The sequence below is a fragment of the Cibotium barometz genome, chromosome 25, assembly GCF_041138505.1.
Source record: "Cibotium barometz isolate CiBa-2024 chromosome 25, ASM4113850v1, whole genome shotgun sequence".
Lineage (NCBI taxonomy): Eukaryota > Viridiplantae > Streptophyta > Polypodiopsida > Cyatheales > Cibotiaceae > Cibotium > Cibotium barometz.
In genome coordinates this window covers 52,522,451-52,549,265 of record NC_141070.1, presented here as the reverse complement: position 1 = coordinate 52,549,265, position 26,815 = coordinate 52,522,451, and the positions used below count along the sequence as shown (strand labels likewise).

Sequence of the window (26,815 nt, the reverse complement as noted above, 5' to 3'; positions counted from 1 at the left end):
ATACCCACATAGCTCACCCTCACCCAAATCTTTCATTTCATACTTCTTAAGAAGAATCTTCATGTCATGAATGTCATCATCACTACATGTCTGGGACTTTGATGGGGGTGCTAGCAATCATGATGTTAGGGACTTTGATGGTGGTGCTAGCAAGCACATTAATTCTTTATGTGGTAGACTGGTTAGCTGGTATAGTCCAGTTGTAGAATCATTGGCAAAGATCCATCATGTCTGCATCCTACCAAACACGCTAGTGATGTAAGTGGCGAAAACGGTCACCCATCATAAGTGTCAGCTCATGTTGAGCTTGACATCTCAACAGGGAAGGGGGAATAGCTTAACAAGTGACATATAAAGCCAAGTAACCTCATTGTCTCTAACCTTAAGGAAAGGGCCACTACTTCAAAACTCTAGAAAAGCCTCTCTGGCACTATGTATATGCTAAGAGCCTCCTTAAAGCTTCTCCCACCAGCCACCACGAAGAAGGTGTGTATAATATCCATCCATATGCTCTTGATGGACTCAATAGGTGGCGTGGTAGTCACATCGAGCATGCCAAATGTGCCATGTTTCTATATTGTTGATGATCTCCCACCTCTTATAGGGGCATGTGGGCCTCCTCCAATTGGGATTGCTAATGGGCTGTCATGATATTGTGATGAGAAAGAGAAGAAGGGAAAGGTCCTATCATGTCTCCTCATATGCTAGGGCCAGTGCTGTCTCAGAAGATTAGGCTATCATCCTACATGTGATGGTGCAGGCTAGTGCGTGGTCGAAATGAAATCTAAGCCTCTTGGGCCCTAATTTCATGCAATTCACTAATGAACCAAGGTTTTGCCCTACCAATTGACGAAAACAGAATGCTCTGATAGAAATAAACTTCAAAAGAAGAATCAAAAGCAGCAGACGAACACTTCCAATGGCTCTAAAACTATATGTTTTTCAAAATGTGACCTCCTAATCAACATCAAGCAATATTGGGCGATCCCAATAGGTTGGAATGGATAGATAATGGTGGATCTAAGCCCTAGGCTAGTTCTCGATAGGCGGTGTCAAATATGTTCAAGTCAAGAGCTTACCTTAGCCTTGTCAAAGTATGTGTTGTTGGATCTTACCTTGAGCCACAAATTGCAACTTGTGTTTGTTGCACACTCACTTTGTTTTCTGCAGATCTCATGGATATGCAAAGGCTTTGACTATCCTGGATCAAGCTCTTGGGTATGTAAAGGCTCGGTTGACTATCATGTGGCCATAAAGCTCCTTGCAGCTCTCACAAGGAATCTCTAAACGTTCCAAGAGACCATTCCCATTAAAGGGGTCTAATGGGGTGAGATCTGTCTGAGTTGCCCTCCATCATGTGAGACTTGGGCGAGGGTTTGGATGTTGAGTAGTCACAATTTGTCCTGGTGCATAGATATTTGAGGTGTTCCTTGATCCTATGCTTCCTGTGGGACCACTTCGCTTTTGCCCGATTGTATACATAAACTAGACTCTAGCTATCACACAGTAAGGTATCTATAGGAGGGGGGGAGGAGGACTACCAACGATACATGAAGGTAGACAAAGAGGATCACCTCCACCAGTTCGAAGGATGGCGAGCTCGAGCCCGCCATCCTCGTTCCCGTGGCTTGATCCTCTAAGCTCCATGCGGGGCAAGGACCAAAAGTGAGTGACAATGTCGGTGAGGAGCAAGTCTCCTAGGTCATGAGAGAGCTCTAACTCTAGACTGCGTTCTTGCTCTGTTGCTGCATGCAGTGGGAAGGAGGAGATCACTACACCACTCTCAAGTGTGGCCGGTCAGGATCTGTGAAAGATGACACAAACTCAGAGAGGGACCGAAGTCTCTACAAAGACACCCATACATAGTAGGTATCTAAATGAAGCTGCGGTCCACATGCTACCCCCCATGACGAGAGGCTCTAGGCTCAACAATCATCTTTGCTACTATAGGCTTCGAGAAGTGATGGATTAGTTTGTGAATGGAACTCCAATGGGGCTCCTCCCAGGGTTAGGGGTTACAAGTGGTAGGCGAGAGTGCACTAGAGAGGCGGGCGGGAGGGGGGATTAAAGGAGAGAAGCATTGGGTAAGGAAGGGAGGGGGGGAGTTGAAGAAGGAGGAGGGGGGTGGGGTGGGAGAGGAGGAAGGTGATATCTACCTTTTTTTATGAGAGGGCACTTGCTGATGGGAGGGGGGGAGTTGAAGAAGGAGGAGGGGGGGTGGGGTGGGAGAGGAGGAAGGTGATATCTACCTTTTTTTATGAGAGGGCACTTGCTGATGGGGGATTATATCCTCCTTGGGGGGTGGGAGAGGAGGAAGGTGATATCTACCTTTTTTTCTGAGAGGGCACTTGCTGATGGGGGATTATATCCTCCTTGGGGGGTGTTTTCGAAAAATCGAGAAGATTGGTGCTGAACCACTCCACGATCCCTAGGCTAGACTTGACACCGGGCCCCTCTGGGAGAGGTGGGTGGGACCTCCACTCCAGATGGGGGATTCTAAGATAAATGCTCGAAACGGTTCTCTGACATGACCGTTCCCACCTCGGTCCCATCGAGCTGTCTTGCATGGTAGTAGTGTGCTGCTCTGGCTAGGCATTGGTGCTGCCTTCGCTTGGTCGTTCGTTTACCACCTATTCCCATTCTCGTCCTCGTGGGCTTGGGGGAGTCACTCATAAATATGTAAGCATAGCACGTGGGCTCAACAAAAGGGGTTTTTAAAATCCCAAATTTACACATTTTTTACATACCGAAGGGTACCATTTAAAGGGAGTATTTACAGATTGAATAGAAAAAGGGTATCTTTTATTCATTAAAAATTTATAGATAAGGGGTTGATTAAATTAGGCCTTAAACGCACGTGATATATAGAGTTTACATATAGTGAACCCCCCCTGAGCTCGTGGGTAGGGTGTGAGGGCTTTGTCTCGTCGAAGGGGTCGCTCTCTTCACACTGTGGGGGGGAGGGACGTAGTGCGAAGCTTGCCTAGACTAGGGATGAGGGCAAGCTCTAGCGAGGTGACCCATATGATGACAAATGACCCTAGGCCAGGAAGGCTTGAGTACTCCACCCTCGCTGAAGGATGTGGTCGCCGAGGGGCATCGAGAGAGATGATGTGCGGTACTGTCTTTGGTGAGGAAATGTTGATATACGAAGTGAAGGGATCCCGACCACTCGTGCCAACATCCAAGTGGTGGTTGTTGATAGGGATTCCAACACTTAGACAGGGTACTTCTTCTTGAGGTGTGGAAAACAGACTATAACCGAGTGCAAGAGGGTCGGAGGTGGGGTTAAAGTTGTGCTGCATGTGAAAAACACCTGGGCCATGGGGGTAACGCAACGCAGCTTGGTTGAAGCTTCGCACATGGTCCGAAGCTGCTAGGGTGTATTGAACTCCATGTGGTGCTGAAGGTGGGGGTGCACAGGAGATAGGGTGCGGGTAGGAAGGCAGAAGGTAGCGCGTAGGAGTAGGGGAAGGCAGGGGGGCAATGCAAAGGAGGATGAGGAGATGAGAAGCGTGACAGGCGAGAGCATGTGCATGAGTGGGGGATGCTCCAAGTGGAGATCGGGCCAAGAAGGGCAAGGATTCCAACTCTTTGGTGGGGCATCTATTTTGCAATGTTTGTTTAAAAAAAATGTTAAAACATAATCTAATTATTTGGTACGTTGTGTGTGGTGAGACGACATGGCGTTCACCATCGATGCTCTTCTTCCGAGCTTTTCGTCTTTAAACCATAGCCAAGGTCGCGTGCTCTTCCCGCTGAAACTCGGTTCGTCTTCTGTTTCTTCGAGGTGTTGCGCATTTGTGGCCACTGCGCTCTCTCCCTTGCGAAGGAACAGAGGCATCGTCGTCATTAGTCCATCCCGCCCGTCCAAGTGTACGATGGCAGCTGCGGGCGCTAGCAAAGAAGACGATCCCCGCCCCCTCGGCGTGCTCTTCGTGTGCTGGGGTAAAGTAATGCACGCTTTCGCTCTCCTCACTTGGCTGAAGTTAACCAGTATGTATGAAAAGTTCATCAACAGTTAGCCTTTCCCTATTGCGGGCTTGGGTCTCCCAGGAAGACACTGTAGAGCATCTGAACGCTACAACCAACGGTATGTGCACTGATCTCAGCCTCACCTTCATTGCCTGGCAAATATCTACATGGTGATGGTCCATGACTTAGCTGTGACACATGCCTTCCTTGGTTGCGCCTGCAACTAACGTAAGGTATTCTTTATACGACTACCTTTTGTGTAGTCTGGAAGATCATGACCTGTGCCTTACCACCGAGGATAACGTCTTTGTGAAACACATGTGATCTATGTGTTCTGCAGCACACCTGATGGGGTTTACTGTCTGCATGAAATATGATGGAAACAATCATCTCTGTCAAAATGAAGCTTGCCTCTCCAAAGTGATTAACAAGGTCACTTTCTTAAGTACACTGGTATCTGTCTCCATGAGATGAGATGGTTGCACTACACCCTCCTCTTGTGCCCAAAATATGGACTTCGAAGATCAGTATGGCAAATACAAAAGCGTTGAAGAAATGTAGTACATACAATATGCAACATGCAGTGTGTGCAAGCAATGTGCATGTACTCGTGTGTGTGTCGGGGGGGGGGGGAGATCAAGTGCCATAAAATGACTGGTGGCGTGGCGAGAAAAGGGTCTTGACGATCAAGCACTAAGCACAGCAAGCGCATAGCCACCACATGCTTTTTTCTGCGAGGTGCCAGTGGGTCTCGTGTCTGGGGAACTCTCATGGTTGGTGCGGGTGTCCCATCCATGGTCTCTCAATCCCCTGGAGTGTCGACGATGCTGATAATCTGTCACCTCTAGCTGGTGAGGTCCAAAGAAGTCAGTGATGGATGATAAGAGTTGTATCTTGCTGATCCCGACGCCCTTTGTGTAGTCTCAATAAGGCCTATAGTTGATATGCATTCAGGCTGATGCATCTTTGATCTTTGTAGTGGACCACTCGCATGATGGTGCCAAACCCCTCCCTGAAGGGAGAGTGAAAACCCTCATATCTCTTGGTACATTGGACATCTGAGCAGGCTGTGATTGCAAAAGGACCTGATGTACGAGAGATCAGAGCAAGCATGAAATAGGTGGGTGAGTCTATATATAATGGTGAGTGAACATATGTACAAGAGCCCTTTGATGTGAGGTGACTATGAGTAGAAGAAGCGTAGTGTAGAAGTAGAGATGATGTTGGAGCAGAAGCACGGTCGATGTGAGGCAAAGCACTCCGAGAGGTGGTTGGTGTCAAAGGCTGAAGGGTGCAGGCTCTGGTGAGAAGGGTGCTGCGTACCTGAAGGGCGAAGAGCAGAGAGGGCTTCCGTCTTGAGTGGTCCCGGTGGTGAAGATAAGGAGAGAGTGGGCTGCTGTCCCGATGGTTGATGTAGCAGAGAGTGGGCTGCTGTCTTGATGGTGTGAGCTGAGGAAAAACGTTGTGCTCTGTGTAGGAGAGAGGGCTGCTGTCCCAAGAGCTGAAGATAAAACGCTGATATGCTCTACTGTAGCAGAGAGGGCTGCTGTCCCATGATCAGATATGTAACGCTCATGTAATCTATGTAGCAGAGGGGGCTGCTGTCCCATGAACAGATATGTAACGCTGATGTACTGAATGTAGTACAGAGGGTTGTTGTCCCACGGTGTGGCCTGTAGCAAAGAGTGGGCTGCTGTCCGAAGGTGTGGTCAGTAAACGCTGAGGTGCTGTACTGCTAGGCGATGATAAAGCAATGTGGTGCGCGCGTCGGCAGCGGCAACAGCAGCAGCAAATGGTACCGGATATGGTCAAGAAGTGGTACACGATGATGAATGATGAGGCTAACCTATATATAGTATGAGGGAGTGCTGGTCGGCCAGCAGCAAAGACAAAAATAAAACCAATAAAGCCCAGTAAATTCCCTTTTTAGGGCTGGAAAAAAAACTTTTTTCACACACAGGTAGTGCTCCTTTATCTTAGCTCCCCTGTTTCACATAATTTACAAAGCTGTGCCTGCTCCCAATGGCCTGTACGCATAGTCATGAGGCATGCTTCATGACATTTGGTGTTTACTGTTTTAACTTGTAATTGGTCAATTCAGACTTGATTTGTGAATTGTGAATAGAATCTAGATTCAGCTTTGCAATCCATAATGCATCTTTTTAGAGCCATATATCCATTTATCCTTAAAGTAAATGCTTAGTTTCTGCTATTCTATGTTGATACCTTGTCAAATTACTACTTTAGACCTCACCCCCAATGAAATGTTTCATTCAAAAACCTGTATGAAATTTTATGAAACGTCTCGTAACTATGGGAGAGAGATCCCAAAAAGGTGCATTTGGGATATACCAAATGGGGGGATGTCACATGTATCTTGCACTTGGATGCCATGGACATGCTACACCAACTCAAGTGCAAGGTCCTAAGGCCAGTCACCAGGCATTTTGTGAGTCCTTGTCTAGGGATGAGTTGTCGGTGTATTACCAAGGGGTAGTTTGAGTCATGCATGTTCCACAAACGTGAGTGTCGAGCCTATAACCCTCTTCTATGATGTAATGCATTGTGTCATCCCAGGCACTTGAATTGTGCATGCTTGGCACATGTCAGTGTTGCGCCCGTCTTGCACTCGTATGTAACCAACCCTCTTGTATGATATTATGTCGTGCCATCTTGGTCACTTGTCAGGCCATTGGTAGGGTGCCCATTGTCAAGTCAGGATCAAATATATAGGTCCCGGTGTGTGCAAACCCTTTTACAAGGTACTAAAACTGTCATGTGCATCCTGCACTTGGATGCCACGTAGGCATTTATGTACAGAAGGTGGAGGACCTGGGATGTTGAACTGGTCCCATGTGAGCCTAGTCCGGGATGAGTCAGCCAAGGATTCATCTCAGTCGTCTGAGGGCAGGTGTGCATTGGCCTGCACACGAGTCCAAGGTCAGGTGTGCACTGTCTTGCACGTGAAACAGTGCTAGTCCGCGTTGTGAGTCTCTCTCTAGAATGATGTCAGTGGTTCTGTGTATCATCTGGTATGGTACCGGATGCTAGATCATTGAGTCATAGTCACAAGGGAACGTCGTTCCAAGCTCTTGGAACGGGGGAACGCGTTCCATAGAGATAGCCGTTCCCGTTCCCGTTCCAAAATGGCACCGCAGACCATGTAAGAAATATAAGTGAACTATGTATCATGTAGAACACATCTATGCATTATCATGGCCACTACTGAGATGGTTTGAGGTTCTTTCTTTACTATGCCTCTTTCCAAAGCATTTACAGATATATAAAGTAAATTTATAAACACATTTATGCAATGATGTGGCGTTCCCGATTCCGTTCCCTTTTATTCAAGCTTTTCGTTCCCGTTCCAAACAGTCATCCGTTCCCCAAAACGTTCCCGTTCCCTTGTGACTATGCATTGAGTAGATAGTGGTTAGGACAAGGGGCCAGCCCATAGGGCTACCCCGGATCTTAGTGTGGGCATGGGAATGGTGTGGAACCACCCCCCATGAGGGCCAGGAAGGCCCAGGCTGAACGCACCAGCCACCATGGAGGGGTTGTAGGACAGCCTCAGGGGCAGGCCAGGGGTAGCTTTACTGGTTATCCAGCCCTGGGAGAGGTTTTAAGGCAAGTTTGGGGCAGCCCATACAGGTTGCCTAGCCCCCAAAACAGGGGGCATTCAGTGCCCAGCCTCCTAGGCAACAGGCGCCTAAGTGCCTAGTCCTATTTCCCATGTGCGCAAGTGCCCAGCCAAGTATCAAAGTGATGCGCAGCATTTTATAGTATTTATTGGTGTATTTTTTGGTTGTGGGAGCATTTAATGTTGGCCGACTGCAGTAGCACTGGCTGACTGCTCCTGATGGGGTAGTATAAATAGAATTGCCCATAATCCCATTCATTCATCTCATTCTCCACCAAGAGCTCAAGCATAAGAGGCTAGACAAAGCCAAGAGGGTGCTAAGCAAAGAGGTGAAGGATTCAGGTCAAGGGCAAGGAATTCCCAGCCAAGAAAAGGTCCAAGATTGTTGTATTTTCTTTCATATTTCTCATCATTCTAATAAAGCAAATACACCATCCGTGGTGGGGGCCCTACAGAGGGTAATTGGGACCCAATACTGTGTCCTCTCCATCTCTCCCTCTCTCTCTCTATTTTTTGCATATCTCCTTTCAGTTTGTGCATTAATTTCCGTCGCGAAAAGAGTGTTGAATTCTGAGTATTGAAGTTACCGATTCTTCTCCAAAGCTTCCGCATATTACAGTGGTATTAGAGCCTACTTCAAGTACAAAGATTCAGCAAAGAAATTAGAATTTTTTCTCGCTCGTGTGGTTGGTTTTTAGACGCCGGTGGACTACCTATTTCGGAGTGACTCCTGTCCCTCGAAGGACGGTTGGTTTTTAGCCTCCGGAAGCCTCCGGAAGTCTCCCACACAGATAGTGGATGGTCAGATTGTGTTCCAGAAAGGAATTGCATTTTCCTGCTATGGTGAGCTTCGACGACGAGAGAGACCAAGAACCATGGGACCAGAGTGCACCAGGCAGCCCAGCTAGGGTACCAGGCTTGAGTGTCATAGACATGTTCCAGCCAGAGTCACATGGGGACGGGGACGGGGACGGGGAAGTGCCGTCCCGGGGACGGGGTCGGGAACGGCAAAAAAAAACCTCTTTTTTAAAAGCAATTTAGGAGTTGTATGCATGACATACATATAGAGACACACTTTGAACAAAATTTTACACCGAATAGACAAAAAAACAAGAGTCATTTTGAGCAAAATGCGCTAATAAAACATCGATGGCACACTGATTATGTGATTGATAGTCTGATAGATACAAAGAGATAAGTACATGCCTCATGGGCAGTGAGGGTTACAAAAAAGAGTGGGTACAAAATAGGGATACTAGATAGATCACAATAGATCATGGCCATTGGCAGTGGGCACAAAAAAGGTGAGATGGCTCAAGGCTCAAGAGTCAAGCCTCAAGCTCCTGAAGTGCTAGCCTGACGGGAGGCTTGGAAGTCGAAGTCGTCGATGCCATTTGACGCCTCCTCCTCCCCCTCAGGCTGTGGCTCCTCCTCTACCTCCTCAAGATGCTCCTGAGCTGCAGGATCCTGCTGTGCCATCTCCCATTCGGTGAAGGGATCCGCCTTCCCTGTTGCTGTCGCACATAGCATGCGCAAGTTAGCGCTCACAAAAACCAAATCACTTGCCCTTTGCACTTCAAGGCGGTTCCTCTTCTTAGAGGCAATGTGACTGTAAACGCTCCAAAGTTGCTCCAAGCAACTAGAGCTCACAGCCTGGCTAAGGATGCGAATAGCCAAGCGCTGCAACTCCGGCCCATCTGATCCGTAATCCTCCCACCAAAGAGGAGACCCAATCTTGAGGCGGTCAAGCTGTGCATCTAAACATCCAAAAGATCCCTGCCGCGTCCTGTACTGAGATAGCTGGTCTCTGATCTTCCGCCTGATGGTAGGGTCGGGCTCTAAGCGCTCCAAAATGATCCGCCATCCCCTGCTTACTTCCTTGTCGGCCTCTTGCTTTCTGCCCTGGAACTCTGGATCAACCACAAAGGCAGCCGCATGAAGAGGGGAGTAGTAGGAGTTCCACCTGGACTCACATAATGAGTGGATCTCCTCAAACTCGGCCCTGTCTGGCACAAGCTGCTGGAGTGACTCGATCATGCGATCCATGGCCTCATAGACCTTGCCGATACATGGTTCACGGCCGTCAATGACTCGTAGAAGGTGAACAATAGGCTTGACCAAGGCATCAAGTGTCTTCACCTTCTCCCACCAAGCGGCATCATCGGCGCGATCTCGGCATGTTCTCCCTGTTGCCGATTTTGACTGCGGCATGGCTGAAAATTCATCACTAAGGAAAAGCCCTCTTAGGGCTCCGCCACATGTAGACAAGCGGCCTAGCATGAGGAAGTTGTATGCAAACCTTGTCTCAGAATACTTGAGGAGGGAAAGAGTGCTCCTTTTAGAGAACTCATGTCGCAGCCTTTGGTGGTTGAGGACAAAGGATACAAGCTGGTTAGCCTCCTCAATGGTGGGTGCAATCCATGGCAAGGCACCTATGTCTTTGAGGAGGTTGTTGAGACAATGGGCCATGCAAAAAGAAACTGTGATGGATGGATACATTGACTCAATAATGCTCCCGGCTGCCCTATTTGACGCCTCTCCATCCGCCACCATGCCGACCACAAGCTCCGGCCCAATGACCTCGATCGTGGACGCCCATTCCGCGGCAAGCACATCCACGGCCTTCCCAGTGCCACTCGCATCATGTGACTCGATGAAGTACACTTTGCCCCTTGAGTAGGCCACCACTCCATGGATGGAGCGCTTGCGCGTGTCACTCCATCCGTCTACAATGAGAGAGACTCCGTTAGTCTCCCATGTTGCCTTTGTATCCGCCGCCGCCTGCTCAACGGCCAACTTCTCCCTATCAAGCAAAGTGGTGCGAATCTTTTCCGATGAAGGTGGCACATAAGAGGGGCCATATTCCCCGATCTTTGTGGCCATCTCACGGAAGTAAGGAGACCTATTTCAAGTAAGGAAAACCATGTAAATGCTTTGAAGCATGAGACATTAAAAAAAAAAAGAGTGAAGAGAATTGAGTCTCGACTCTCACCGTGCCGCTTGAAACGCAATGTGGTCGTGGTAGAAGAACCTAGCCACCGACCTATCCACCTCATCCTTCAATTTTGGGTTCCAATTCTCGTTAAGAGTGGATTGACGGCGGATGGGAATGGAGGCACCCGATGTGGATGGAGTGGACTTGAATGGTTGAGAGCTTGAAGCAAGATTTGGGTTCCTCTCCACCTCCATTCGCGTCGGTTGCTCTCGTGCTCTCACCACATCATGAGAATCAACGGCAACATGTCGCCCTCTCTTTGCCGCCTCGGCCACCTCATAAACCTTGAGCTTCTCAAGAAGCTCCGCTCGCTTCTCAGGAGTAACACGTGCGCAAAATTGCACTTGATGACCGGCCTCGTGCAAAAAGTGAGCTCGCACTTTGTTGGCGCCGCCACTTCTCTTGTAGGAACAAAGCTTGCAATTCCATGCCCTTGAACCACCGCCCACTCCACGACTAGCGTAGTGGACCTCATCCCACCATGACCATGTGTGCACCGCCGGCCTCCTTCGTGAAGAGCCCGCAACGGAAGATGTGGCGGCGGCGCCTTCACCTTGAGATGCCATGAATGACGAATAGTGTGAGAGAGAGGGAAGAAGGGTGCAAGAGAGAGAGAGAGAGAGAGAGAGAGATGGCTTGGAAGTTGGAGAGAGAGAGAGATGGCTTGGAGAGAGAGAGAGAGAGAGAGAGAGAGATGGCTTGGAAGTTGGAACTTGGCACAACTTGGCACAACTTGGAGAGAGATGGATTTGGAAGCTTGAGCAATGAGGCTTGAGAAACGAGTGTGGGTGCAATAGAGACTGTGCCTTTTTTTATAGCTGGAATTCTGCCCGTTTCCGCCCGTTTCCGCCCGTTTCTGGCCGTTTTTCTGCCCGTTTCTGGCCGTTGGAGACGTCCCCTCACCGCGTCCCCTTCCCGTCCCGCGTTTCGGGAACGCGTCCCCGGGACGCCTGCAGGCGTCCCCGTGTTGCACGGCGTCCCCCGCACGTCCCACGCGTCCCCGGCCGTCCCCGTCTCCGCGTCCCCGCGTCCCGCGTCCCTACGGCCCGTCCCCGCGTCCCCGTGTGACTCTGGAACTTCCAGCAGATGATGCGAGCAATCACAGAACAGACATCCAAGTTGGATGAGTAGAAGACGCAGATCTTGGCTCTGGAGGAGCATACCCGCTCTCCAGCGTCGTGTTTTTCATCTCCTCCTCCCTCTCCTTCCGTATCCCAGATACCATATCCTCGACACAGGGACCCTCTCGCGGGGTCACAACTGCAGCCAAGCTCCTTGATTGAGTTGTAGATGCGTGCATTGGAGATCTGACAATGAGAAGACGACGCCATGCGACGCGTGGAACACGAGCGTTACCTCAGAGCATTGGACGCCAGATTGACACCGGCGGCGCCCTCGAATCATTTTCCTGAGAAAATGAACTTCAGTAAGTATAATGGTCAACACGATCCCACAACTCTTTACTCATGGTTACATCAATTTGAAGCTTACTTTGCCGCAGTTAGGAAAACAGATACTGACAGAGTGATCTTAGCCAGTTGGTACTTGGAAGGTGAGGCCATTCCTTGGTGGACTCAGTGGGCTCATGCCCACACCAGAGCAGGTATGGCAGCTTATGTGTGGGACGAGTTTGTCCGCGACCTTAAGCAGTGGTTTCTACCGCCCCACCACCTTGAGTGACTCGAAGATAAGTTCAGGGGAGCGCGTCAGAACGCGCAACCAGTCCTTCAGTTTGCCAATAGAATTTCGACTTTATGTTTGCAATTAGGCTTATCTGATACGGACAAGGAAGGGCAGTTTTTGTATGGCTTGGACACGCAAATCCAATGGGAGGTGCGTATGTTTAGGCCAACCATCTTTGAGGACGCACTCTCGCTTGCGCAGAGTGCAAAAATGAAACATAATGGTGGCAAGCCCAAGACTTCCCAGCCGGCTTCTCCCAGGGCTACCGCCTCGGGGAGCAAAAACCAGAACCAAACGGGGTCTTCCCCAGGACAGAGCCCAAGAGCCTCTGGCTCCAAGAACTCGAACAATGCGTCTAAGCTTACTCCAGACCAGAAAGCGAAGGCAGGCAAGACAGGTGGCAAGTTAAGTGCTGAGGAACTTTCTCAGTACAAGGAGGGTAGATGTTTCTTTTGTCATACAAAAGGACATACTTCTCGAGATTGTTCTAAGAAGCCTCCAAAGCCCGCTGCCGTCGCCTCCACAGCTTTTTGTGGTGAGCTCAGCTCCCACACAGACCCCAGCGGCTACCCCTAGTTCTTCAAACCCCGGTGCTTCAGTTGGAGCAATTATTAGCCGGGAGCTCGAAGATAAGCAGAAGGGCGCCCATGACCAAGAGTATGAGCGCAACGAATTGCTCAAGTCCTTTGGCTACATAGGTGGCCAGAGAGTCGTCTTGTTTGACAGCGGTAGTACGGAGGATGTGGTCACGGAACAGGCCGCTAGACGTGCCCGTTTCAAGCTAACTTCGGTGGACAAACAGGTTGAGGGTTTTAGCACAGGCATGACAACGAGCGTCAAGTATGAAGCTCTAGGTGCTAAGTTAGTGATTTAGGGCATAGAGTTTTTGTGTGACTTTATGATTGCCCCTCTTGTCGGAGCAGACATAATTTTGGTTATTCAGTGGTTTCACAAGTTTCTTCCTGATGTCAAGTGGGACAAGCACACGTTCCAGATCGATCGGAATGTGTCAAACGCCCCAGTGACCATTAAGTGTGAGCTAGGAATTTCGAACTTTTCGCTCATAAGCCACTTACAGGCTAAGTGAGCAGTCAAGAAAGGCGCACAGTGTGCGATGATTTACAACCAGACAGCCTAGACGGTGGCCAGTGCTTCCGAGAAGTACTCGGTTCTCCATGAAAAGTTCCAAAAGATTTTTATTCGGGACAGCCTCCCTCCCTAGCTCCCCCCGTCCAGATTGGAGGACCACAAGATTGACCTCCTCCCACGCTTGGAACCCCCGAGCAAGTTTCCGTATCGCCTTTCCAAGGCAATGGAATCGGAGTTGGACCGCCAACTCCAAGAATTGTTGCAATCTGGCTTCATCCGCCCCAGCGTGTTGCCATTTGCAGCACCGATCTTATTTGTCAAGAAGAAAGATAGGTCTTCCCGTTTGTGTGTCGATTATCGTGCACTCAACAAGTTGACTATCAAGAGTAGATTCCCGATGCCTTGAATTGATTATATTCTCGAGAGGTTGAATGGAGCAAAGGTGTTCTCAAAATTGGATTTAAAGAGTGGGTACCACCAGGTGCGGATTGTGGAGGGGGACATCCTCAAGACAGCCTTCTGTATGGAACGAGCCCACTATGAATTTGTGGTCATGCCATTTGGCTTGACGAACGCCCCAACTACATTTAACCGCATGATGATGCGTGTTTTCCGAGATTTGATTGGAAAGTGTGTGTTCATATTTCTGGACGACATACTCATATTTTCAGCTACGGTTGAGCAGCATGACATTGATGTGGAGAAAGTCCTTAAGTTGCTGGAAAGTAACGAGCTCTACGTCAATGAAAAGAAGTCCGAATTTTATCTGTTCCAGGTGCATTACTTGGGATATATAATTAGTGCTGAAGGCATTCGACTTGATCCGGCTAAAGTGGGCGAGATTGTCAACTGGGAAGTACCTCAGACAGCCTATGACATCAGATCATTTGTGGGTATATGCCAGGTATATTTCACCCACATCGACAAGTTTTCTGACCTCTCGGCAGATCTCACCGATCTGCTAAAGGGAGTAAAAACAAGAAGGCAGAAGATTCGAATGACTCCACGAGCGTTGGAGGCATTCTAGAACCTCAAGGTGGCTTTATCAGAAGCGCCTTGTTTAGTACTTGCCTCGTGGGACGAACCATTTCAGGTGATCACCGATGCGAGTAACATCGCAATTGGAGGTGTATTGCAACAAAATGGTCATCCAGTAGCTTACATGTCTCGTAAGTTACTGTCCGCTGAGAAGAACTACTCAGTCTATGATTGTGAACTCCTAGCAGTTATACAAGCCTTGAAACATTGGAAACATTTTCTGTATGGCCGTGACTTCGAGGTTCGCACTGACCATCAGGCATTACGCTGGATTCAGACGATGCCAAGTGCACAGTGGAGTGATCGACAACACCGCTGGAGTCAGATATTCCAGCAGTTCGGTGGTATGATTGAGTACCTTCCAGGAAAGGCTAATCCAGTGGCCGACGCTTTGAGCAGGAAGGGACAAGTGTCTACGATTCAGACCACTAGACTTGACTTTGTTGGTACAGGACTAGAGGACATGAAGCACACGTACGCGGATTTCGAGAAATTCGGTACTCAGTGGGAACAGGCATTGGATGCCACAGGACCATGCCACTTTTTGATACGCGATGGTTGGCTTTTCTACAAAGGCCGACTGTGTGTCATGAAGTCGTTCAGGGCAGCTATTCTCCATGATGCCCATGACGCCATTACAGGTGGTCATAGGGGCATGAATTCGACTCTGGAGAAATTGGAACGGCAATACTATTGACCAAAGATGAGGCGTGATGTGTTTACATGTGTACAACGCTGTGACATTTGTCAAAAGATGAAAGCTTCTCGTGGAAAGAAGATAGGGTTGTTACAGTCCTTGCCAATTCTTGAGGGTCCTTTTTTCCATGGACTTTGTCACGAATCTGCCTCCCAGTCCGAGTAAGCGTAATACGCAGTGCTTAACTCTTGTTGATAGGTTTAGCAAGTTTGTTATGCTTATTCCTTGCAGGGCCAATGTGACCGTCGAGGATGTTGCCCAGTTGTTCATTTGGCATTGGTACCCAATTGGCGGGATTCCTAGAACCATAGTGTCAGACCGAGATGCCAAGTTTACCAGTCATTTTTGGAGGGCATTGTTTGATAATTTTGGTACTAAGTTGAATTTTTCCAGTGCATTCCACCCACAGACAGACGACCAGACCGAAATATACAACCAGTTGGCCTTTGATGTGCTGAAGTGTTATGTCCACGATCAACAAGGTAAGTGGGAATCGTATTTGCCTTTAGTTCAAGCTGTTTTGAATGACTCTTTTTCTTCAGCTATGGGCAGGACTCCATATGAGGCAGCGTTTGGAAGACCTTTCCAGTTGTTGTTAACCAGGACTTCGTCTTCAGTACCGGAGGTGAACAGAGTGACGGAGTCTTACCAGGAGATCTTAGAGTCAGTAAAAGACAGATTGGCTAAAGCGCAAGAGGCCTACACTCGACAGGCCAATAAAGACCGAAGGGATTTGAAGTTTTCGGAAGGGGATTGGGTTTATCTTCGGATTATGAAGCAACGATTGAAACAGGTGGGTAAGCGATGCCCAAAGTTGTCTTTCAAGAGCTTCGGATCTTTTCCCATCAGGAAAAAGATTAATGAGGTGTCTATGCAGTTAAAGCTACCTCTGAGTTGGACTATGCACGATGTATTTCATGTCAGTTGGTTAAAGCCATATGCAGGTCCACCAACCCCTTCAGAGGTCAAAGACGAAGCGGAACCAGACATTGTGGATGAAGCAGAAGTTATGGTTCCAGAACAGATCCTTCTACACCGTTTCAAGCATGGCTCAGGCGGAAGACTACGACAGTTCCTCACGAAGTTTCAGGACCGAGAAACCCATGAAGCGGTATGGCTTGACAAAGAGTTTTTCGAAGACTATCCGGCATTATTGACGGATTATTTGGAGGCTATGCAGCTTCCGTCAAGTTAAGCACGTCAAGTTAAGCAGAAGGGGATGTCACGTGCATCCCGCACTTGATGCCACGTAGACATTTCTGTACAGAAGGTGCAGGACTTGGGATGGTGAACTGGTCCCATGTGAGCCCAGTCCGGGATGAGTCAGCCAGGGATCCATCTCAGTCGTCCGAGGTCAGGTGTGCATTGTCCTGCACATGAGTCCAAGGTCAGGTGTGCACTGTCCTGCACATGAAACAGTGCCAGTCCGCGTTGAGTCTCCCTCTAGAATGATGTCAGTGGTTCTGTGTATCTGGTATGGTACCGGATGCCAGATCACTGAGTAGATAGTGGTTAGGACAAGGGGCCAGCCCATAGGGCTACCCCGGATCTTAGTGTGGGCATGGGAATGGTGTGGAACCACCCCCCATGAGGGCCAGGAAGGCCCAGGCTGAACCCACCAGCCATGGAGGGGCTGTAGGACAGCCCCAGGGGCAGGCCAGGGGTAGCCGACTGGTTATCCAGCCCTGGGAGAGGTTTAAGGCAAGTTTGGGGCAGCCCATACAGGCTGGCCAGCCTCCAAAACAGGGGGCATTCAGTGCCCAGCCTCCCTGGCAGCAGACGCCTAAGTGCCCAGCCCTATTTCCCATGTGCGCAAGTGCCCAGCCAAGTATCAAAGTGATGCGCAGCATTTTATAGTATTTATTGGTGTATTTTCTAGTTGTGGGAGCATTTAATGTTGGCCGACTGCAGTAGCACTGGCCGACTGCTCCTGATGGGGTAGTATAAATAGAATTGCCGATAATCCCATTCATTCATCTCATTCTCCACCAAGAGCTCAAGCATAAGAGGCTAGACAAAGCCAAGAGGGTGCTAAGCAAAGAGGGGAAGGATTCAGGTCAAGGGCAATTGGGACCCAATACTGTGTCCTCTCCATCTCTCCCTCTCTCTCTCTCTCTCTCTCTCTCTCTATTTTCTGCACATCTCCTTTCAGTTTGTGCGTTAATTTTCGTCGCGAAAAGAGTGCTGAATTCTGAGTTTTGAAGTTACCGATTCTTCTCTGAAGCTTCCGCATATTACAACACCACCACAGATTATGGGGCAATGAGTAAATGTCACCCATTTTTGCCTAGGATAGCCCATTGGCCACCCACACCTGGGAGTTATGGTGGTTTGGGTGTCCTGGGCCATGGCCAAGGGCCTAATGTATAGGCTCTTGGGAGAAAGCATCGAAGAGGCACCTTTTCCACTATCGACCACCCCTAGGGCCTAGAATGCCTGTTATGATGCAGTTGGCCAGCGCCATATATCCTATATAAGGGTGTGCCCGTTATTTCATTATTCTCTTGCAAGCAAGGTTGATACCATTGGCTACAATGTCCTCAACCCTAAATAGGAGGTCAACAAACAGTCTTTAATTAGTGTTGAAGAGAAAATGCAGGTCTACAGGCTATAGGAGCTGAAAACACGAGTCAACAAGCTGTCTAGCTGAGGCTACACATCACGGCCAGAACAAATGCATTTGATCCAAAACCCCGAACGTGAGAAATTGTGGGGTTTGAAAGAAACGTGGGAGAACCGCTGAGGAGAACCGCTAGCAATGCGGAAGAGGACGGAGTGATAGAATGTACAGCGAAAGAAGGAAAGGTGGAAACACAGGAGAGAGAGCGAGAGCGAGAGAGATGGAGAGGAAACACATGTATAGTCTTGCTCTCAATATCATCAACCAAGAATACATGTCCCGAGCAAGAGGGGAAGAAGACCTCGTATGTGAGGGACTGTAGCAAACAATGCTAAGCAAGCAGTGAAGAATGACACCAATATGAAGATGAGCAAATGCAAGAGAAACACCAGCAGGAAAAATGCTGAACTGTGTGAAGAGAAAACACAGAAGAGAAAGTGAGCCTGTGTGAACTCTGCACTATATTCAAGATCCGGTACAACAATACCCAACTGAGAGTGTTGGGGGGGGGGGGGGGGGGGGGCAAGGGGCCATTTTATATGGCCCCAAGTTGCTGGTCGGCTAGTCTAAAACAGGCCGACAGCAGCCACGGCTCACGACCAGCACCAAGTGTGCACACGACCAAAAAACACCTGGTCGGCAAGGTGCCAGCAGTCGGCCTGGTCACCAGAAGGAGTCAGTAGCAAAATCAACAAGTTGGCCAGCAACAGAATCAGCCGACAACCCTCCACACCTCAGAAAAATGGGAAAAAATACATGGAGAGTGAGGAAAAATGGGGAGACACCAAAACTGAGCGGGCACGCCCACAACAGAGGCCCTGGTGTAGTGTACATACAGGAGATGATTGCTAACAGGAACAAGAAGGAAAAGCCTGCTCAACCACTGAAGGGGGAGTCTTAGACTCGAGATCAATCAGGGTGACGAAAGCCGACTCCTCCACAACTTTGGCGGATGAGCTTGCCCCTTTGTTCTTTGACTTCCCTTCCAAATCCTGCATGTGACTCCGGCATTGTTGCCATAAGTGCCCCTGTTTGGAGCAATAATCACAAACCTTCTTGTTGCCAGAAGAATTAGAAGTTGAAGACACCTTCATCTTTGCATCCTTGGAGTCCTTAGAGTCCTTAGAAGGAGGTGCCCCACCTTTGCCTTTTTTAGGCTTTCCCCCTCTCTCTTCAATGAAAGTCTTGTTTCCTTTCTTTGAAGAAGAATCCTTGAGGTCTTCACAATTTTAGAATGTTGACATAACTTTTTTGTGCTTAGGATCTTGCTCGCTCGCTGAAGCTCCCGCCTCCACCCTGCTCTGCGCACCTTCGCTCCCCCCCCCTCCTCCTCGCGCCTTTTTTCCTTCCGCCCCCCGCTTGCTCTCCTCTGCTCGCCGCTGCGCCCCCCCCCTCCTTCCTCGCCGCTGCGCCTCCCCCCCCCTCCTTCCTCGCCGCTGCGCCTCCCCCCCCTCTTCGCCAGTTCGCCCCCCTCCCCTCTTCGCCATTTCGCCCTCCCTCCCCGCTGCCGCCTGTTCGCCATCCCCCCCCGCTGCCGCCTGTTCGCCCCCCCGCCTCTTCGCCTCCTCACGCCCGCCTCCATTCAGCAGCGCCCCGCCCCCCTCCTTCTCGCGTTGTCGCCGCCCCCCCCTCTGGGCCTCTCCTCCTTTTTTCGCCGCCCCCCCCCTCCCTCCTCTGTCGTGCTGCTTTTCACCCCTTGGGGGTTTTTGTTTTTTTTCCTCATCGTCATCCGTCCTTCCGCCTCTTGGTGTGCAGCCCGCTTCTTGCAGGTTTTCCGCTTTCGCCTCGCCTTCGCTTGAGCTTCAGACTCTGATGGAGACTCCTCCCGCCTCGCCTCAGAGGGACTCTTCCGCAGCCCCCTCGCCCGCCCCTGAGGTCATCCCCATCAGGCTTTCTCTTTCGCCGGAAGAGGAAGCGAGCCTCACCGCAGAGGTGGAACGCCTTCAGGCTCACTCCACCATCTGCCGTATAGTCGGCACTCGCCCCAGCAGAGGGGAGATCAGGGATCTACTTCAGGCTCGCCTTCTTGCAGATGTGGGCAAGATCCTGGATGTACAGCTCTTGGGCCGGGGACATTATCAGATCGAGTTCGAGGCCGCCCAGAGCGTTGCCAAGGTCCTTGCCATGAGTCCTCTGGATATCAGGGGTGCTCGGGCTTTCTTCAGGCCTTGGCAGCATGGATTTGACCCAGCTGCGGCGGAGCAGGGAGAGCGCCTCTTCCATATTACAGTTTGTTTCCCTGGTCTCCGCCGGGAGTATCTTCCGCTCCTCTCCAGGCTCGGAGCATTGGTGGGCTCGGTTCTTGAGACGGGCCCCTCAGCAGCTTCAGTGGTGGCCAGAGCAGCTGGGCTACCTTCGGTCAGAGTGTTGGTATCTGACATCTCCTCCCTTCCTAAGGTCATTCAGCTACCTAGGATAGGGGGGGGGTGGATAGATCAGAGAGTGGAGTTCTCGGGGCTCCCGAACCAGTGCTTCATTTGCAGGCAGGTCGGTCATTTGGCCAAGGCCTGCCCTCGCAGGAGACCTCGGCCCTCACCACAGCAGCAGGCCACGGATGGCCCGCCCACAGATTCGGCTCGGCAGGCTGCCTCAGGGACACCTGCTCAGGCCACAGAGACCTCGGAGTGGCAGCCTGGACAGGGGCGCCGTCGAGGGAGACAGCCACAGCAGCACGCCCAGGTACCGCTGCAGCAGCAGCCACAGTCTCAGCCTCACTGGGTTCCCGTGAGGAACAGATTTGCTCCCCTTCAGGAGGAGACCCCTGCAGCGACCGAGGACCAGGAGATGCCAGCTCCCCCTCCTTCACCTCCCCCACACCCATCCCCTCCCACCGCCTCGCTTCCACCATCGCCTCCTCCCGCCCCCGCTCCGGTCTCGGCAGCGGCTCCCTCTCCTCCTCCCTCGCCTCCCCCTCCTCCCCCTCCGCCCGCCTCGCCTTCCCGGGAGGTCCTGGCAGCTCCCTGGCGCTCACCTGCAGTCCGGAGGGCGCTGAGCACTGACCTCGCTCGTGCATCACAGAGGAGACCTATGCCGATTAGGGCCTCACGGATTTCATCTATCCGCAGTCGGCTGAGTCGCCTCGGCATTCGACAGCGCTCGGCGGCGTTTGATTATACCTTCACACGGCTTTTTGGAGCAGAGGGCCCCCATGAGCCAGCACCCATCCGAGTGCATGTAGTGATACCTCCGGCCCGCGGGGAGGAGGCACTAGACTCAGCGGTGGCCTTCTCGTTCCCTCTATGTGGACCTTGTGACCGGGAGTGGACTCTAGAGCTCGCTCTCAGCACGTTGAAGACTCAGGCAGTTGAGTTTTCTCATCACATGAGCGATTTGGAGGTTACAGATGTGCTAGGCCGACTTTGGGAGTTGGCTCATTTTGTCTTGGATCCCGGGAGTGTGGATACATCCGGGATTCGGCATTTGGTCGTGCGCATAGTTGCAGATTTGGCACGCGACCCAGGATATGTGAGTATTCACGAGGTTACTATGTCAGAGCAGGAGGCAGTCGCCATGGGTCACAGCCACTGGCGCCTGATCCGGGATTCTTGCAGTACACCGGGTGGGCAGACTCGCAGCCGTTCGGATGGGGACTACTCTCCATCCAAGCCGCTTGCGAAGGCCCGCCGCACGGCTGAGACAGCATCCACCTCAGTAGGACATCCATGAGGATCATCTCATGGAATGTACAGGGCCTTGGCGGAGCACACTTTATACGCTATCGAGGCTGCTTGAGGCAGGAGCTACAGAGATGCCTGGTTGGTGGCAGCATTGACATTCTGATGATGCAGGAGCACCACTTGGGTGAGAGCAGGATCCGGAGATATGGTTCGGTGATGCCTGGTAGATGGGACACTTTCTGGTCTGCAGGGTTTGGTCCTTTGGGTGGACAGGGAGGAGTATGCATGGTTATTGCAGATGCATGGCGGCAGGCCATTGTGGATCGAGGGATCATTGTGCCTGGTAGAGCACAGTATGTCATTCTGAGGATGCATGATGAGCTATTGGGTGTGCTCAACATCTATGCGCCCAATCATGCTAGTGCCAGAGCAGAGTTCTGGACTCAGGTTACAGATGCATTGCCAGAGGCCGCACATTGGTGTGTTGGGGGAGACTTCGACATGCTTGAGGACCCGGCAGATAGGGTGGGAGGCAGTCATGTTACAGTGCACGGCACGGAGCTTGCAGCTTGGGACCGGTTTTGTATGACACTGAGGATCACTGATGCATGGCAGCATGGGGCTTTCTCCCGGTCTCAGGACAGTCTTAGTTTCTCTCGGTCGGATCGCCGGCAGGGAGGGACTAATCTATCTCGGATTGATCGCTTTTATGTGGGCGATTGGTTGGGGGAGCGAGGGGGCTCCGTCGGCATTCTTGCTGGCACCTCATTTTCAGATCATGCGCCAGTTATACTGACTTTGGAGGAGGGGACACGGGAGCCCAGCTTGCAGTTGAGGATCCCAGAGAGGGTACTTGCAGACCCCAGTCTCGCTGAGGACATTGAGAGGATCTGGCATGATAGTCAGTGCTCTGACCAGGATGCAGCGGGCCAGTGTGCCCAGGGACTCATTGATCTTAGCTCTTTTCTACACGCTGCAGCTTTGACACGACTGGGAGAGATTCGCGAGCGGGAGCAACGGCTGAGACGCAGCCTTGCTTCGCTACAGCGCCTTCAGGAGCAGCAGCCTGCATGTGAGTGGGTGGCGTCCCAGCTGAGCCAGGCACGCCAGGAGATTAGAGAGGCAGAGGAGCAGAGACATGAGTTTTACTATCGTCGTCAGGCCTCTCAGTGGACGCAGCTTGGTGATAGAGTGACTGGGGAGTTTTTTGAGATCACTGGACCCCGTCATGCGCGAGCAGGGGTTCGCCAGCTTGGTAGACCGGATGGATCGATAGCTACTGAGCTCGGGGAGATCAGAGCCATTGCCACTGCTTTTTATCGTGACTTGCTTTCAGCGGAGCCAGCCACTGAGGATCGAGATGTATGCAGACAGACTGTGTGGGCCCATGTGCAGAGGAGGGTCACAGACCATATGCGCACAGTTCTAGGTGCGCCTCTGTCAGAGATTGAGCTTGCCGAGGCCTTGAGGGTCCTGCCGCGACATAGTTGCCCAGGGGAGGACGGACTGACGCCGGCCTTTTTTATGCGCTATTGGGACCTTTTGGGGCCAGGCCTCCGCAGGGGCTTTCAGCATGTTTTGGACACTGGGGTGATGCCGCAGAGCTTTTCCGAGGGCTTGATCTATCTTATCCCCAAGGGAGAGGGAGTATCAGATGATATTCGGCATTGGAGGCCTATTACGATCCTCAATACTGTCTACAAGGTCTTGGCAAAGGCCTTGAGTTTGAGGATCCAGCCCTTCCTGGGGGAGTTGATTCATGCTACTCAGACAGGATTTGTCAAGGAGCGCAGTATCCTTGACAACATCTTTACTTTCTGGGAGGCGACGGCCCGAGCTAGGTTTCTTGGCGAGGACTTGGTCGTGATGCTTCTCGATTTTGAGAAGGCATACGATAGAGTTGATTGGGGATTCTTAGAGGGCACTATGCTACGCCTGGGCTTTGAGCCAGGATGGATCAGAGGGGTGGCAGCTTTGTATTCCACAGCTCGCAGCCAGGTGCTGATTGCAGGAGGTCGGGGGCCGAGTTTTGAGCTGACCAGATCAGTCCGTCAGGGGTGTCCTCTCGCCCCTTTCCTTTTTCTCTTCTTTGCGGAGGCTATGAGTATGTATTTGACGGCAGAGGAGGTTGGTTTGAGAGGACTTCAGCTCCCAGTCCGGGGGGAGGATTTGCTTGATGCTGAGTTTGCAGACGACACGGGCTTATTTTTGCATGGCCAAGAGGCCAATCTTATTCGGGCAGAGCAGTCGCTCCAGGTTTTTAGTGCAGCTTCGGGAGCATTGATCAATTGGCGCAAGACAGTGGCCTTTTGGATCAGTAGTGCTCCCACTCCGGCATGGAGTCCGGACCCCGGTTTTAGATGGATTCCTCCCGGCACAGCAGTGCGGTATTTGGGATGCCAGATTGGCCTCGATTTGTCACCTGAGCAGCAGATTGCCCCGCTTCTTCTGAGCATTCGGAAGAAGCTATTGTATTGGAGTACAGCTCGACTATCCTTGGCTGGGAGGGTGGTGGTGGCAAATCAGGTGCTGTTAGCGACTATGTGGTACATTACGTCTTGCTGGATTTTCTCGAGCTCTTGCATCAGCCAGGTACAGAGGCTGATCAGGAACTTTCTGTGGTCAGGGCGGGACGGTCAGCCAGCTCGGGCAAAGGTTGCATGGGCAGTTATTACACTTCCGCTGGCTCAGGGCGGTTTCGGCATTATAGATCCAGTCGATCAGAGTAGAGCCTTATTGGGGAAGCTTATTGTTCGGGGGTTGCTTCCAGGTGCTGAGCCTTGGAAAGAGCTCCTCTTGCAGCGACTGCAGGCCCGGGCGCCTCCTGCAGGGGGTACTTGGGCACCAGAGATTCGCTGGATATTCATAGAGATGAGGAGGACAGGCCTCAGTAGAGGATGGGAGGACAGATTTGCTTTGAGTATCCTGAGAGCTTGGGAGCTGCTGAGACCGGGGCTCTCTCAGCGGCCTCCGTCTTGTGTTGAGGAGCGGGCCAGGCAGCCGCTCATCTGGAGCGCAGCGGTTCGTACGGAGCAGGGTCATATGCTGGGTTCTCGGCCTCGTCTAGCCTGGGGACCTTTAGCGGCAGGCCCAGCTCGTAGTTTTGGAGACTGGCAGGCTTTCTGCAGTCTACCAGAGGAGACCCAGGTGGAGAGGCTGAGTCACTTCAGAGGGGGGTTGATTATGAGGGATGATATTCAGGAGGCACTTACAGAGGAGTGGTTCACACCTCTCGAGCCAGTGGCCCCACGGTGGATGGGAGCCTTTACACAGTTGGAGATCCTTATTGCTTTTAGAGCTAGCACTGAGGATGGCAGATGCCTCTATTATGAGATTCAGGATGAGGGCCGACTCCAGAGAGTGGAGGTGGAGTCGCCTTTGGTTGCAGAGTGCACCTTTCAGAGGATTCGGGTAGTGGCTGCCGCTTCTCGGAAGTGGCATATTGACCCCGACCCTGCTGACGTGCTCCCGGATTGGCGTATATGGGCATATGCAGCGCGCCCCTTGGCCCGGCTACAGTGGGACCCCGGAGAGTACGAGTGGCATGATCCTTATGCATCCCTTGAGGCCACAGAGATCACATTTTTCCAGTATACTGTTCGGCTGGGACGGCACATTTTGACGGCGAGGAGGACGGTTTCTCCAGCGGCAGCGGGGCATTGGCGATTGCAGGGACTATCACAGGAGTTCCTGGAGGATTTCTGGGCTCGGCTCTGGGCTAGTCGACAGGCCCGCAGGATCTCGGCTTTTCAGTGGCTGGTCGCCCACAGGGGCTCAGCAGTTGGCACTTGGCTTGTTTACAGCGGTCTTCCGGCGGCCTGCGTCCGATGCGGCCACCCTATGGAGACACAGAGACATTGCCTTTGGGACTGCCCTCAGGCACAGCAGATTTGGCTGCGGATGCTGCGTATTCTAGCCCCCCTCTCTCCAGAGGGTATGTTTACGTGGGGTGCCGCTGCTTGGTCGACTTCGTCAGGGCCTGCTATGGGCTATGAGATGGAGCAGGGCAGTCAGGCCATCAGATTTATTAGGGGCTAGCCTCGCCTGGTTCCGGCACCGGATTTCTCGTCCGCCAGCTGGACACAGGAGAGGGATTTACGATGGGAGCTCCTCAGCAGCCTCACCATCTGGTTCACCTGGAGGGCCCGGTGCTTCACGGCCTTTGAGGGGAGATTAGAGCCACCAGCAGAGACTGTTCGGGGGATTTGGCAGGAGTTGATCCACACCCTGCGAGGACAGTACGACCGCATCCGGGGAGACTCGGATGAGGCGATTTTACGGCGCCAGGCCTTTCATACCACTTGGCGCTGCGGCCCGTTCTACACCCTACACACGGGATCCCCCCGTTGGCACTACAGGCCACCTGTTTGGCTCTTTCCCCCCCCATTGTATGATTTAGCCGCTCAGTCCTTTAGACTGATGCTTGTATTTTGCAGCACCTAGGGAGAGTCTCCCGGGCTGCCATGATGTATTCACTGCTCTTCTCTCTGTTAGGAGCAGGAGAGATCTCTTTTGTAGCCATACGGGCGTTTTTTTTACATAACTAATGAAAGGATCTTTTCTCGGAAAAAAAAGGAAGAAGAATCCTTGAATCAGCTCTCCTGATCAAGGACCATAGGCACCAGCTCATCCCAGGTAATGGTTTCCATCCGTCTTGAGGTAAGAAGTGAAGAATAGAAGCTCTCATATTTCGGGGGCAACTAAGCAAGTAACCAGATGGCCATATCCTCAGTGGAAATCTCCTTTCCGCACCTAGATCGCAATGACTCCAGTTTGTTGAGGTGATCCCGCATGGAAGTAGAATCAGTGGGTGAAAGCTTCAACATTTGAAGCTCCAGGGAAACTCTCTTCATGGGTGTCTTCCGGTCGAGATGTCGGAGAGTCCCTTCCAAGAAACATGTGCATGGGTATCCCGTGATGTGAGCGATGACTGAGGGTTGAGAGTTTAGAAGAATGAATGACCGAGCACGGGCATTAAGCCGATCCCATATGACCGAGCACGGGCATTAAGCCGATCCCATAGAGTAGCTTCGTGCGTAAGGGTATCCCTCATATCCTCATCCTTTGCGGTGTTTGGGTTGGGCCGGAGGACCGGTCGAGTGATGAACTCCAAAAGATCATAAGTCTCCAAGATTGCTTCCACCATGCCTCCAACTTGGCATCTGAAGGAAAAGTCGGAAGAGTGGATATCTGAGCCGCTTGAGGTTGGATGAGTGCCATGATGTACCTTCTCTGAAAAACGCAGCCACCAAAACAGCCCAAGAGCTGCTCTTTGCACTTGTAGGGAGGGTGGGCAGGATAGAAAAAGAGTGGAGAGGAGAAAAAAGCAGAAAATGCAGATCTGCCCCTCCAGAGAAGTAAACGCAGGTATGAACCACTGCGGACAGCCACCGAGTTTGCGTGAAAACGTAATCAGCCCAATCAGCGATTCCAGGTCTAGACATGTCTAGGCTCTGATACC

The 26,815-nt window shown here is 51.4% G+C and overlaps 2 protein-coding genes across 2 annotated transcripts in view; one reads left to right on the top strand and one right to left on the bottom strand.

Annotated features, from left to right (window-relative positions):
* The first annotated feature begins 3,662 nt into the window (after nt 1-3,662).
* LOC147624720 (uncharacterized) overlaps nt 3,663-26,815 on the top strand; it is a 45,808-nt gene continuing 22,655 nt past the window's right edge. Inside the window, exon 1 of the mRNA XM_086819756.1 lies at nt 3,663-3,948. Coding sequence (XP_086675882.1) covers nt 3,684-3,948 — 265 coding nt within the window. The 5' untranslated portion in view covers nt 3,663-3,683. The remainder of the gene's footprint in view (nt 3,949-26,815) is intronic.
* On the bottom strand, nt 8,752-11,678 carry LOC147624721 (uncharacterized). Its single transcript, XM_086819755.1, has 2 exons — nt 10,608-11,678; nt 8,752-10,517 (listed from the first exon to the last, which is right to left on the bottom strand). Exons 1-2 carry the CDS (start codon nt 11,174-11,176, stop codon nt 8,951-8,953), a joined length of 2,136 nt encoding a protein of 711 aa, XP_086675881.1. The 5' UTR covers nt 11,177-11,678; the 3' UTR covers nt 8,752-8,950.